Source organism: Panicum virgatum, chromosome 5K, assembly GCF_016808335.1.
Source record: "Panicum virgatum strain AP13 chromosome 5K, P.virgatum_v5, whole genome shotgun sequence".
NCBI classification, from domain to species: domain Eukaryota; kingdom Viridiplantae; phylum Streptophyta; class Magnoliopsida; order Poales; family Poaceae; genus Panicum; species Panicum virgatum.
In genome coordinates, this window is record NC_053140.1 from 61,797,005 (window position 1) to 61,810,537 (window position 13,533).

Sequence of the window (13,533 nt, forward strand, 5' to 3'; positions counted from 1 at the left end):
AAAAAGTAAAGTTTTTTTTTTCTGTTCTATACGCATCAGCATCATCATAGTGAGCCGCACCGCAGTAACGGTCACCTCACCCGGAGTGATTGCTGCCGCTGGCCGACTGGCCCTGGCTGACTCGGAGGCCGACACAGCTCCCGAAGCGACCGTCCTTGCCACGTCATCGCCCCCTCTTCTCTCTGACGCGTCAGAGGTCACCGCGCCCGCACCTCCCCTTGCCTCCCACGGTCCCACCCCTCCGCCGCCATGGGCCGCAGCGCGCCGCCGTCGACGAGCTCGCCGGAGCTGCGGCGGAAGCGCACGGCGGCGCCGCCCCCGGAGCCCCCGACGCCGCGCCGCTTCTGCTCCATGGACGACGTCATGCGCCGCTCGCGCCCCGTCCACGCGCCGCCCCCCGTCGCCCGCGCGCGCGAGGCCGTCTACGACGCCGTCCTCTGCGACACATGCGGCTCCGGCGACCGCGATGACGAGCTGCTCCTCTGCGACCGCTGCGACCGAGGACGCCACACCTTCTGCCTCCGCCCCATCGCCGCCAAGGTCCCCATCGGCCCATGGTTCTGCCCCGACTGCGCCCCGCCCGCCAAGCCCGTCAAAAGTGAGTCTTGGGGGCCCTCCTTCCGACATCGATCTCGACATTTCCCTCTACCGTCGCGCTTTCTCCCTCCTCCTTCTCCTAATCTCCTTCAGATTGTCGCCTTCCTTCTCCTGCTGTATCATCTTCTCAGTTCTCCCTGTTTTTTCCTGCTCCCTTTCTGTTTCTGGGGGATCTCTTAGGGTTTCCGATGAAGCAGACCAAGATCGTCAATTTCTTCCGGATTCAGAAGGATGACCACGATGGCGTGCCCGGGAAATGTAGGCTCTCCCAAGGTAATTCCTTCCACCTACGTGCACCATTGCGCGGTGCCCTGTGAAATGCGAGACCTTTTGTTTTCATTGCTTGCGTCGATGATCCCATGGCTATCCAACTGATGCAGCAAATATCCCCTGTACTGTAAATTGCAAGTTCTAGGGAACAAAGACAGCGGTTTACATTAAAATGTGACATATTCTCTTACATCATGACTGGAAATAGGTGGGACAGCATTATCGGGCAAACATTTAGCTGTTTAATTATGCATGCTTTTTGAGTAGTAATGGCAACATGGGGTTGAAACAATTCATGCTGTAGATCATTTATGGTGTCACGGTTTGCGGATTTCTGTTGTGGGTATATGTGTATCCTCTCGATTATCTTGGCTGCATTCATTTAGTCCTAAAAAATATTTCCTGCCTTTGGCTTTCCCATAAGAAATCCATATTCGTATTGGTCCTATTGCTGATTGCTGTATGTTGTACAGGCTCCATTGTCTTCTTTCTAGTCATTGGGTGTATTAGTACAGGCTGAGCTGTGTTTTTTTTATCCATGTGCAGTTCAACTTCAATTACTTCAGGCCTCAAATAACAAAAAATGAGACTTTAATGAACAGACATGTACTTCATCTTGATGGTGCGTTCATTTGCAGTAGTAATGGCAATGTGTGATTGAAAAAAGAAAAAGAATGTGTGCCCACTTCCGTATGTATCTCACAGATATTGCAAAATGTCGAATTTGATGCGCTAGATTGACTGCCTTATTATCTAATATTTTACAGAGTACCGAGCTATTGTTAAACACAAACTAAACTGATATCGGAAATAAATATAAGTAGATTGAGTATGAATCAGAAAGAGATGTATTTACTATGGTACTAACTCAAGTAATTTACTTCATCTTTTTCAGATGTTAGAAAACGAAGGAAGCGCTCTCTCGTCATGCACAAGAAGAGGAGGAGGATACTGCCATTTGTCCCAACTGAAGATAGAGCTAGAAGACTCAAACAAATGGCTTCTCTGGCCACTGCTTTGATATCTTCGAAAACGGTATTCAGTAATGAGTTGACATACATGCCTAATATGGCTCCTAGATCTTCCAATCAGGCAAGATTGGAGGAGGGTGGTATGCAGGTTAGGAAATCTTTCACCCGAAATAATATTGTACCCATTGGGTGTTTTATTCTAATATTGCACCCAACTTTTCAAGATTCTTCCCAAAGAGGATAAAGAAACCATAGAGCTATGCAGAACCATGCAACAAAGAGGCGAATGCCCTCCACTTCTTGTGGTATTTGATTCCTGTGAAGGGTACTTTCTTGAACTAATGGCACTCAGTTCTTTACTTTCTGGAAACTTGTCCGTATACAATTCAAAGTTTGCAATTTTGCGCCCCAAATTTGATATTTGTATGCATACCACTGGAATTTTTGTGTGTGACACTAACCTCGATGTGTCAGTGTCAGCCACGCAAATTTCAGTGGCATACACACAAATTCTGTGAGCAAAGCAGTGGACTCTATTGAGTACATACACATTTTTCTTTCCACTTTTCAGTAGACAGAAATAACACATGCATAGCTATTTGCAGTTTCACTGTGCAGGCTGATGCTGATATTAAGGATATGACCTTCATCACTGAATATGCTGGGGATGTTGATTATCTGGAGAACAGGGCAAGCGATGATTGCGACTGTATTATGACACTCCTTTTGACAGAAGATCCTTCTCAGAGGCTGGTCATTTGCCCTGACAAACGTGGAAACATTTCTCGCTTTATTAGCGGCATCAATAACTACACACCGTAAGTAGTTGCTTTTTCTGTTTGTGTTGTGTTCTCACCTGAAACTGAAAGAAAGGACGTGCACTGTATTCGAAGTTTCAAACTGTTAAATTGTTGCAGGGATGGCAAGAAGAAGCAGAATGTCAAATGTGTGCGTTATGACATTGATGGGGAGAGCCATGTCTTGTTGGTGGCCTGCCGTGATATAGCTTGTGGTGAAAAGCTATACTACGATTACAATGGATACGAGCATGCGTATCCCACTCATCATTTTCTCTAACCTAACCCCCAAGTTTTGACCCGCCCAGCATTAAGGAGGCTGGGCAAAATAGGGCTTATTGGCAATATTTCCAGCTTTGCCACCAAATCTAATAACTTATATGGCTCGTTGGTACAGATGATAGAATCAATCCATTTTTCGGAAGAAATCCTAATGATGGAGTTGGATAGTGCTGGTGACTGGTAGAAGTAATACCTTGATTCAGTTATGGAGCCAAGAAGGATCTTCATTGTTCCTGCTGTCAAGATGCGTCTTCTCATTCATTTTTTCTACAGGGATTCTGATTTCCGATGCCTTTTTGTGAGAGTAAATAGTTGTCTGTGTGTCTCCTACTTGTAAGAATGCTGTAGAGAAGCTAACTGTTGCTGATTAAAGGTTGATAGAATTTTTTTTCTCTTCTACAAAAATTAAGTGGTTCGGCCTTTTCTTGTTCAGCTGTTGTGGTTTTGTTACACACATATATACACACCTCTGTGTGTTCAACACGGGCATAGGATGGTCACGCAGTTGTAAAGTTGTCGAAAGGATGGAAAACAAGACGCCGGAGAAATGGGTGGTGAGCAGCAGGCAGCAGCAAGCCAGCAACGCTCACCTCACCTGGAGAGCTACTGACCTGACGACTCCAGCTGTTGAAAACACAAGCAAGTGCTAACTGTTTGCCTTGTTAATCAAATGTGCTGCTAAATTCGTACCAACCAAAATTGAATTCTTTCACTACACAAGCTACCAAGTAACGCTAAAGCATGCTCTACCCTATATTTTGGAAAATTCTACTAAACACAAGCACTAAAAAAACGCATATGCAACACACTTATTTACAATATAAGGCTTCTAGCAATTGAAGAAAACACTAGTATAGTGGTGGATTCGTGGTTTCAGCACTTACCATCTGCATCTCTTGTTGGTGCCAGAGATTACATCTGTTATTTGAAGAAAAAAACTTTTATGTTGCAGATTAACCCTCACCGTTAGGCTATTATGAGCAAAGGGCTACTGCCACATGGCATGAAATGCTTCATCAAAATGGACGCTGCCACAAGGCTCTTAGCTTTGCTCACTGACATGTGGACCTGACAGCACTCAGGTCTACTACGGCCTGATACAGGTGTGCTTGCAATACTGTGCTTTACATTTCAATTCAGGAGAATCCCATCCCGGTCCAGCAGTATTGCAAGACCAGCGTACCCCATCACCATCTAATACGCCATTGTGTTACATGTTAGTGGCTTCATCCCACTCTTCGCTAGCATCAGATCTCAGATCTTGATCAATCAAACATAAAACCAAGTGTGGTAAAGAGTACAAGCATCTGAAACACCTGTGTAACAATCTCGCAGGTGTGGTGAACATGACCAGCAATTCGACATCCTCTTATCAATCTGAACCCCAAGCCTCATCACGCATGGCTTGTCGAGCGGCAATCCTGTTCTTTCTCTCTTCCTCCTGTTTCTTCAACTCATCTGACCCAAAGTTTGTAAACTGCTTCAATCCCATACCATGAGCAATTAGCCTTTGAGCTGTTCTTGCAGATGTTTTTGGTCTCGGCTTGGGTGGTTCTAGGTCTGCACCAAGACACAAGAGCAACTTTAAACGGAGTGTGTGGTACTTTTTTAAAAAGTAAAAATCGTACAACCAAGGCTGGCGAGCAAGTAGAAAGGAAACATCATAAGATACAGGATATTACCTCTACCGTCTATTTTTGTCAATAAATCATCATTCTCCTTCAATGACCGCACTTTGCATCTTGGAGGTATGCAAGACTGAGCCTCACTAGCTACGAGTTAATTGGAAAGAATCAAGGGATCAGAATACATGCAAGCAAAGACAAGAACAACAAGAGTGGATGGCTGGACGGTTCATATCATCTGCATGAAGTTCAAGCCTTAACAGAATAGAATAACTGTGAGTCAGCATGAAATTTGAACAATCAACCCAGGTAACATAGGCAAACTGTGCATTCTGTTGCCTACTTTGGACTTGACCAAAACATAACATTTATTCCCAGCATGCCACTCACTGGAGGGAGAGGGAATTGTGTTGGTTGCGCCAAAAGAACAACCATGTAGAAATAGCATTAGAAAGAGCTGTAAGAATGAAAGTACCAGCTGATGGAGTCCTAAAAACAGCAAGTGCAGAAGTATCGTTAACCCAGCGAATGGCAACTCCATGATCCCCAAACTTCTCAAAAATCCTTTCCAGATCTGTTGTGCGCGTGCTAGGTGAAAAGTCATATAGGACGAGAACATGCTTTGTCCCAAACTGTCTAGCAGCTACAAAAAAAAAAGCCAAAGAATTAGTCCTTCATCTCTGAGCATAAACAGGCTAACTGTACAGAAAGAAATGAATACCCTTAATACCTGCAACAGCATTGTTCTCCTGCTCATTTACATGGCCTTTTGATCCACTATGAGGACTAGACTCTTTGTCATCCAAATCCCTTTCTGAACCACACTGGTCACTGTACAGAACACTCTTATCATAGAGAAATGAACCCCTCCCCCTCCTTTTGGGTCCTGAAGATGGGGTGCTACTTTTCTCTGAAGAGCTACAAGAAGGCACCCTAGCTTCTTGATCCAGGGAGCGCACTAGTGTGTCATCAAGTGCACCGCTATCTGCAATAGCCTCCCAATCTGCAAGCATCAAAGAATGAAAGATGTCAGTTTTCTATGAGATATGTTCACAAGACAAATAGGTTGGGCACACTACAAAAACAATACCATCTTCTTCATCTTCATTGTTTTGTTCAGTATTAGTTAAGACTTCAGAGTCCTTTGAACCCACTGCACCCTCTTGTGATATACATTTCTGTGTCAACTCCTGGTCCCTTCAGAAAGATTGTTTGACACAAAACAAACAAAAGTAAGAAGGAAAGGGATGTCCAGATAGGAGGATACAGATCAAGCCAACTAAACCACGCAAGTCAAACTAGTACATAACCACTTAGTTCCTGCCTGCTATTTTAGACGCATCGTATTTTGCCACTGAATCTTGGGTAGTACAAAGAATCTACTAGCAGCCAAGAGTCAACGTAATCACGCAGACAGATGGAGTAGCTATATATTCAAGTAGCAAATAATAGGCTAGATAAAGGTTGAGATGCTAAAAGTAGGAGTAATCGAGAATTAAGTGATCAATGCCTCCTGATCTTACATCATCAGGTGTCCTATTAGTAACCTCTGTACAAACCCAAACCCAATGAACCTAACTCTAATATAGTAACCGAACAGAGAAATAAATAAGCAGTTGAACAAATTGGCCGAAGCAACACGCCCCGAGCAGGAACTGCGAGAGCAAGCGTGTAGATTCTTTTCTTGTGGTGTTAAAGGCAACGAGGACGAGAAGGGGAACAAACCCTAGGGCCCCAGGGGCTGCGGCGCGGGATCGGAGGACGATGGCGCGGGCGCGGAGGTCGTCAGCGCGGAGGGTGTTGCCGCGGGAGGCGTGCAGGCCCGCGAGGTCCCCGAGCGCCGTGGCGAGGCGGAGGTCAGCGGCCGAGGGAGCGGCGGCGGAGGTGGAGAGCTTGGAGACGACGGACTCGAGGAGAGCGATGGCGCCATCGACGTTGCCGGCGTCGACCAGGTCGTCGACCTCCTCCGTCCAACGGGGGCCGTCCATGGGCGTGCTCTCCTTCCTTGGAGTAGGGGTAGGGGTGAGCTAGCGCGAGCACGGCGGCGCTCTGCTACTTGGCCACCCCCCACCCCAAGCCCAACCTCTTTTTCGTTTGGACGGGACTTAGGCCACTGTCAGTCCAGAAATTTATGATTTTTTTTACAGTAGAAATTTATGTTTTGGCCACGGTAAAAAGTGGCTTCGCCGAAATATCATCCTGAAATTAGGATCAGCTAGTTTGCTATTACTAGCATAGTGTTCATGCATTACTACGATTAATATATTTACCTAGACCTTTATGAGACCGCTAATTTTTTACTTATACAATTCGTGTCGTGACAGCACAAGGTTAATTCTCCAGAGTTTCAGATTGATTTGGATTCCAATTAGAATCGAATTGATTTATCCAGATTCTGATTTACAGATCAGTGCCCATACCTCATGGTGCCACGCGCTGCACGCTCCCCGCCGCAGCGGTGGAGATGGGTATCAAGGTGAGTGGTGGATTCCATCCTTCCTCTCCGTTGCTATTTGGATTTCGGGGTTGTCGCTGTTTGGTGGCGAATCGGCTGATGGCTGGCTTGGTTCGGGCCTTCGGTGTATGTAGGGTTTGAGGAACGGAGGACAATGCTCCCAAATCGATGAAGGCTCGGCAATTACTTCCGCCACAAAATTGTTGCGCCCCTATCTGCATTGTGTATTTTGCTTTTTCTGAAAGAAAATGAAACAAAGATGAAAGCAACTTGCAGCATTGCATATAATTCATGATAGGATTCTTTGTGATCCGTTGCAACGCACGGGCACGGACCTAATAATATTTTATAATAGCAAACTAGCAGACGCCATAGGTCGCCCCAACCCCCAAGCCCAACCTCTTTTTCGTTTGGACGGGACTTGATGGCATATCACTAACACTCTGTTCGCTTCAAACCAGCTACCAGCCAGCCAACAATGTTTTTCTCTCGCAACAAATCAGCAACAACCACAACCATGAATTGTGATGCCATCTTATCACTAAATGGAGATTCTGGGAAGTCATAATTTTCAACTTAAATATCAAAACTACAGGTACTTGCATGAGTTGTGAAAAAAAAGGTGAGATCACATTCAACAACTTACGATTTCAATCAGTAAAGCAGGTGAGATCATGGCAAACACAACAAAATGAAGTGATTTCGAGAAAATAGCCATGCAGAAAATGAATGGGATAGGATAGGTCCAAGTCCAATTACACCAGCATACATATAATGGGCCTATTACAGCCCAACACTGTGTAGAAGCTGCTCTTAGATATGGTTGGCCCGGTCCGTTTTTTCTCCGACTGGTCGGTTCTTGTATGTATGCATGCACCCGCCGCTCCGAAGGTGGCCTCAGAGACGGCCGGCGATACGATACGACTGCGGTTGCCGCGCCGGCGCCGCCGTCAGCCATATCTTTCTCCGGACGGCCGACATCAGGTGCGTACACCGCCCTCCTCCTCATCCCCTCCCTTCCCTTTTTGTGCAACGCTGGGCATCTGAAGCACCAAGCCCCAGCTTGCGCCTCAAAAAACATATATGTGGTAATGAAGGTTGAATGGCGTTTATTATTGGTAGATCCAGGATTTTCGCGTTGGTTGATTGGCAATTTAGGTAGTTATTATGGTGAACTGTTCAACTTCTTTGAACATATGAACACTTGACTAGGTATTATAATGTACTGTGAGTTCGTTTAGAGATCTGCATAAGGAATGTCTATTATTAGTATCTGAAACAAGTACTAGTACTAGCAGATTATTCAGTGCATTAAATTAACTGCGTTTAGAGGTCTGTATTAACTTTGTTTCAGCGCATTAAACACTCACCTTGTTTGGATTAGGATCTGAAGCAGCTCAGTGCTCATATACTATGCTGAACCCACCGTACCATTCATTTTTCTTATAAAACTTTTTTATACATATTTGCATTGCCTTTGGTTTTTGTATATGGACAAGAGAATATGGAAAACTATATAACTTTCCTACTGATTCTGATGCCCATGTGGCTGCTTCTTTGGTGGTTTCGTGTAAAGCTGTCTAGATTGTCAAGTCCTGCATAACATAGTTGAGCTAACAAATGAGCTTACGCGGTCATCTAATTTGGAGTCTCCTGCCAAACTTACCATGTTTCTGTATGCCTGATCTGAACAAGATATCAAAACAGTCGCTTATGACACCTGTTTGGAGTACTGTCCAACAAACTTATTCTTGGTTAACATTTATCAAAGTTGATGTTTGAACTTACAGGGGAAAAATGGTCATGAGCCCAGCCTTGACATAAAACCTGTATATGGTCTTCTGATGAGTAGATCTGTGTTAGTTTTATTACATCATTTTACTGCTGTGGCCCACATTTTGTACTTTTTCTTTAAAACGCACGCTTCTGCCTCAGTGCTATGAAGATGCTAAAACGTAGAAGAAGCTTGAAGATGAATGAAAGTGTCGATGATCTCACAAGAAGTTCAAAGAAGAATAAAAGAACTTATCTGACAAGAAGCTCAACAAAGAACAAAATAATTCGCAATGAAGGAGAGACAACTGAGTTACTGATTTCAGGTCTTCTGTCCCTTCCTCTTTTCTGCTCATGTTTCTTACAGCTCTATCTGAACACTCACTGCTGCGTTGTATCATGTTTCTTTAACTAGGTGACTTGCATCTGGAATCAAGTCAAGTTGTCTGGAATGAGCTCAGTGAACAAGTTGTATCAAAGTTGTCTAAAAGTGGTCTCGCTTTCTCTATCCAATGGTGATTATATGCGCTGTTTCTACTCTTCTTATTCTTATCATATATTTTAAACATCGCTGATTAAAATTGATGAAAATTACGATTTAGGACGCATGGTGTTATTTACATGCTCAGGCATAGCTGTGAAACGCAAGAGGAACATTACAAGGTTTGTGACTTCAGCAAGCTTGGTTAAAGCTTTATTTAAAGAAAGAAAATACCATGATAACTTAAAGGTTGCTGCTGGTAATCATCCTTTACTAATTCTTTTCTTTTACATAAGATAACTATAAACATTGTTTACCATTCTTTTTCTTTACCATTATAGGTCAAAGTATGCCATAAAGACAATGTCATCATAGGGTTCTTGGGAGAATATGATCTGGATTGCAATTTTGCTGTTGTCAATGCCAAGAACTTCCTGGATCTTGAAACCGTAGGTTTCAGATATCTGTTGGAATTTCCACCTGATGGTAATGTGGTATCTGTAGGGCATGAAATCTCTGGCAACTTAACCACCACAAGTGGGATACTAAAGTGTGATTTAAGCAGATCTGTCCCATCACTTGTGAGAACAACTTGTAAAATCTCTAAGGTAGACTTGCATTGCAACATAAGTATTTTAATCTGTTTCTATTATTATATTTGGTAAAGTATATCTTTGGGGCAATATAATGATGTTTTTCCTACGTAATTCTACTTCGGTTTCACTTTATGTTATTCCAATCATCCTATGTACATGTATCGCTTGTAATCCTTTTCCTGTGCTTGGTGCTAGGTTTGTGAAGGTGGGGCAGTTTTTGATTATGATGGAAACTTTCTTGGCATGAATCTTGTTTTCAGTACCGAAGGAACCTTATTCATGCCAGACTACAGACTTCATGAAACGTTGTTTCGTTTCTGTACACCCATGGAAGAGATTAGATTTCCTAAGAAAGTCAGGTATGTCTTGTATATTTCCAATGAGGCACCTACTCCCTCCTATCCCGTTTCCCTCTCTCTACGTGATTTAATGAGTTTTTTTTATGCCAAACAACTTACGTGACTTGTTGTCTAGGGACACGGCGTGGAGGCGGGAATCTTCCCGCACGTGGAGTTTTGACGGTTTTCTCAAAACCGGCTACCTACCCGGGTTTCGCGGACCCCCAAAACCGCGAACCGGATCTTCATCGACATGACGGCATCGCGGAGAAGGCTTCGAGTCGAAGAAAGAACCTCGGCCGTCGGATGAGTCCAATGTATCTTTTCCGGTTTTGCCCCTACGGGCTTTCTAGTGTCTAGTTAAGTCTATGGGTATTTTAGTCTTTAGTCTAGAGAGTTAGTGGGGATAAAAGAGAGAGGAGGGCAGCCAACTCACCTGCCCATGGAGCCAAGGAACCAGACACCACTCTCATCTCCTCCAGGCGCCCCCTCTGTCCCTTTCTCTCTGTTCTCTCCCTCTCTTCTCTAGGAGTAGAAGTTGAACCATGGGATTTTGAGTTTTTTACTGAGATTGATCGGGAAAGGAGGCCCTTCCCTCCTTGTGCCCTCCGGGGTTTTGAATTCACTTCGATTTCGTTCATCTTGAGCCTCGTCTGTTTGAAATTCGATTTTCCTTTGTCGATTCATGAGCACGAGTTGATGGCTTGGTTATTGATGATTTCGTGACTCTTTGAAGTGACTCTAATACATCTAGCCTAGTGCTACAATCCCTGGAATCACGAGTCCACTCGGATCGAAGTTCTTGATGTTCTAGAGAAAACCCCCGTTCTTGCTCGTAATTCTTCGATTCCTCCCAAACTATGGAGTGATTCGTCGATTCTTTCCGTGGACATGTTCACAAGTCTTTTGTGATCATGGCTGCAAAATTTGAGCTCCTTTGGACTTGATTTGATCTTCCAATCATCGAAGATTCCAAAGATCGCGGGCTGAAAAGGGTTTCTGGACTCTGTTCTTCCTAGCACCGGATGAACCGACGCCTTGAAGTTGTCCGCATCGGATCAACCAGTGTTTAGGATCTTGGTACTTTAGGGTTTTGGACGTTCGGCTTGGTTGCACCGATGCTTTTGTTCCACAAGCATCGGTTCAACCGGTGAAGCCTGAATATCTGTCTCTGCGTGCTGGTTTTTGCCGTTGCACCGGCGTATTGAAGTTTGTCTACGTCGGTTTAACCGGTGCTCAGCACTTTTCGCCTTGTGATCTCTTTGGTCAATTGCACCGACGCTAGGGTTTTGTTGGCGTCGGTTTAACCGGTGTTCACTACGTCGTTTTGCAGTCCCTCTGGACAACTGCACCGACGATTGGGCTTGATTTTGTTGGATCATCCGGTGCTCTATCACCGGTTCAACCGACGCCCTTTGAAGCCTCTGCCTCGGTTCAACCGGTGCTCGCTTTGACTGCTGCCGGCTCTGCTCGTCGGTTGAACCGACGCCATTCAAACTCAAGCGTCGGATCAACCGGTGAGTTATACCGTGCTGTTTTTGTGCTGCTCTTCGTGGTTGCTTCCGCGGTCGCTCTTGCTTGTTCCTATCGCTGCTTTGTGTTAGTGTAGCTCCTCTATAGCTGCTCTACACTTCCCCTAGGACTCGAGGGTTGGGTGTAAACTTGGAATCATAGGCCGAACTTTTAATTGCGAGAATTTTTCATTGGCTCCCATTCACCCCCTCTGGTCGCCTTTTTCGGTCCCTCAAATAGAAAATCGTGGGAGAGAGAAACTTTCCCAAAAAAGAAAAATCAGCCGCTGTCCGAAATCGAGCGCTGGTTGCCGTTCCGGCGCTCGCGCGCTGATTAGCTGAGCCCATATCAGTTCGTTTGCAATGAATGAAAACAATAAAAATAAAATACTACAGTGGAGGCAAGATGGTTGATTCCCTGACCTGACCGAGTGACCGAGCCGGGAAAGCAAAAACCTGCATGCATGCATCCAAAGTACTATGGTATTGGCATGGCATTGCCATTCATGAGTCATGACGACTTTGCTTTTACAATGGCCAATGCATGTTGACAGGCAGCTAGCACATAGCTTTAGCATGGGCAAAAGCAAGCAAACTCATACAGACCGACAAGCTTAGCTAGCCTGGGCGCTCGCTGCTCACATCGATCACCAAGCGTCTCGGGCCGGCGACGCCGCCGGCGTGTAGAACGGCGTCTCGGGAGGCTCCTCCTCATCTTGTTGTGGCTGGTCGCTGTCCCCGTCCTCCTCCTCCTCGTCGATGGTGTAGAGCGGCCCCAACCAGCACCGCTCCCTCGACGAAGCCACGACCGGAGACGGCTGCGCCTGCGAGGAGGAGGAGGCCGGCTCGACGCGCGCGCGCTGGCGATGCCCGGAGCAGGAGCAGGAGCAGAGCATTGTTAGCAGGAAGACGAGGAGGTGGCGGCTCTTGACGGCAGTGGGGTCGTGGGAGAGCGGCAGCTCCGGCGGCGGCGGCCGCTTCCTGCTCCCTCGGCGGTTCTGGCAGACGAGGATGAGCGCGGCGGCCAAGGCGGAGGCGGCCGCGGCGAGGAGGACGAGCTCAGCCACCTCCTGGCGTCCGCTCATCATGGCGTGGCGGATGGGTTTGGGTGCGTGGCGGTTAATTAATATCCGGATATCCGTATTTGAATATGAATGGATCGGGGGATTTGGATTTGGATTCAATCAGTTTCGGATGTGGTTGGAGGGAGAATGGAAGGAATATTTTTGCTCGCTGCTGGAATGGAATGGGAGCAGACATTAGCTTTTCTTTTTCATGAGTCTGTGTGTACTAGCAAAGCAAAGCTAGTGCATGCCTCTGCTTTAGGTAAGGGAAGCTGCACTGCTTCTGCCACGCCACACCACACCACGTCACATGCAACTTAAACTTTTTTCTATTCCGCCTACACTATATTAGGACTAGTTTCAACTCTCCTACTACAGCATCTCTTCCGCTACCGGCACTTTTTACCATAACTTCTGCTCGTTGCAAACTCACTGGATGCTTTTCTTAAGCTTTTGAATCCACAAGTACCCGCGGAAGACCAGAAAACCACCCGACCCTGACGGTTATAATGGTATTGTTGAAACTGGCTTGAACATGAATAATGCCTTTTGTTATTCTACGTGCACTCTTCCATAAACTAAAACGTTCCTACTAGGATGGTAGCATTAATGAGTATGCTACCTAAACAATTTGGTGACATGATAAATGAATTAATGAGAAAAAAGATAGACATGGTTTGTTATGCAAAAACACCATATCTACATAAGAAACAAAAAAGGGAGAAGAGGATTGGATGAGGCAAGGAGAGAGAAAGGAGAGAATTGGATGTGAT

The 13,533-nt window shown here is 45.5% G+C and overlaps 3 protein-coding genes across 3 annotated transcripts; 2 read left to right on the forward strand and 1 right to left on the reverse strand.

The window, feature by feature from the left end:
• Positions 1–136: 136 nt before the first annotated feature.
• Positions 137–3,349, forward strand: LOC120709343 (probable Histone-lysine N-methyltransferase ATXR5). Its single transcript, XM_039994964.1, has 6 exons — positions 137–598; positions 778–870; positions 1,763–1,986; positions 2,063–2,163; positions 2,444–2,656; positions 2,756–3,349. Exons 1-6 carry the CDS (start codon positions 250–252, stop codon positions 2,913–2,915), a joined length of 1,140 nt encoding a protein of 379 aa, XP_039850898.1. The 5' UTR covers positions 137–249; the 3' UTR covers positions 2,916–3,349.
• Positions 3,350–3,906: 557 nt separating this feature from the next.
• On the reverse strand, positions 3,907–6,649 carry LOC120709344 (R3H and coiled-coil domain-containing protein 1-like). The gene is made up of 6 exons (XM_039994965.1): positions 6,268–6,649; positions 5,633–5,739; positions 5,273–5,545; positions 5,018–5,185; positions 4,600–4,689; positions 3,907–4,477 (listed from the first exon to the last, which is right to left on the reverse strand). The coding sequence occupies exons 1-6, from the start codon at positions 6,528–6,530 to the stop codon at positions 4,290–4,292; spliced, it is 1,089 nt and encodes a 362-aa protein (XP_039850899.1). The 5' UTR covers positions 6,531–6,649; the 3' UTR covers positions 3,907–4,289.
• A 1,212-nt stretch (positions 6,650–7,861) lies between these two features.
• On the forward strand, positions 7,862–9,496 carry LOC120709345. The gene is made up of 4 exons (XM_039994966.1): positions 7,862–7,981; positions 8,933–9,096; positions 9,186–9,285; positions 9,373–9,496. Exons 1-4 carry the CDS (start codon positions 7,869–7,871, stop codon positions 9,458–9,460), a joined length of 465 nt encoding a protein of 154 aa, XP_039850900.1. The 5' UTR covers positions 7,862–7,868; the 3' UTR covers positions 9,461–9,496.
• The last annotated feature ends 4,037 nt before the right edge of the window (positions 9,497–13,533 follow it).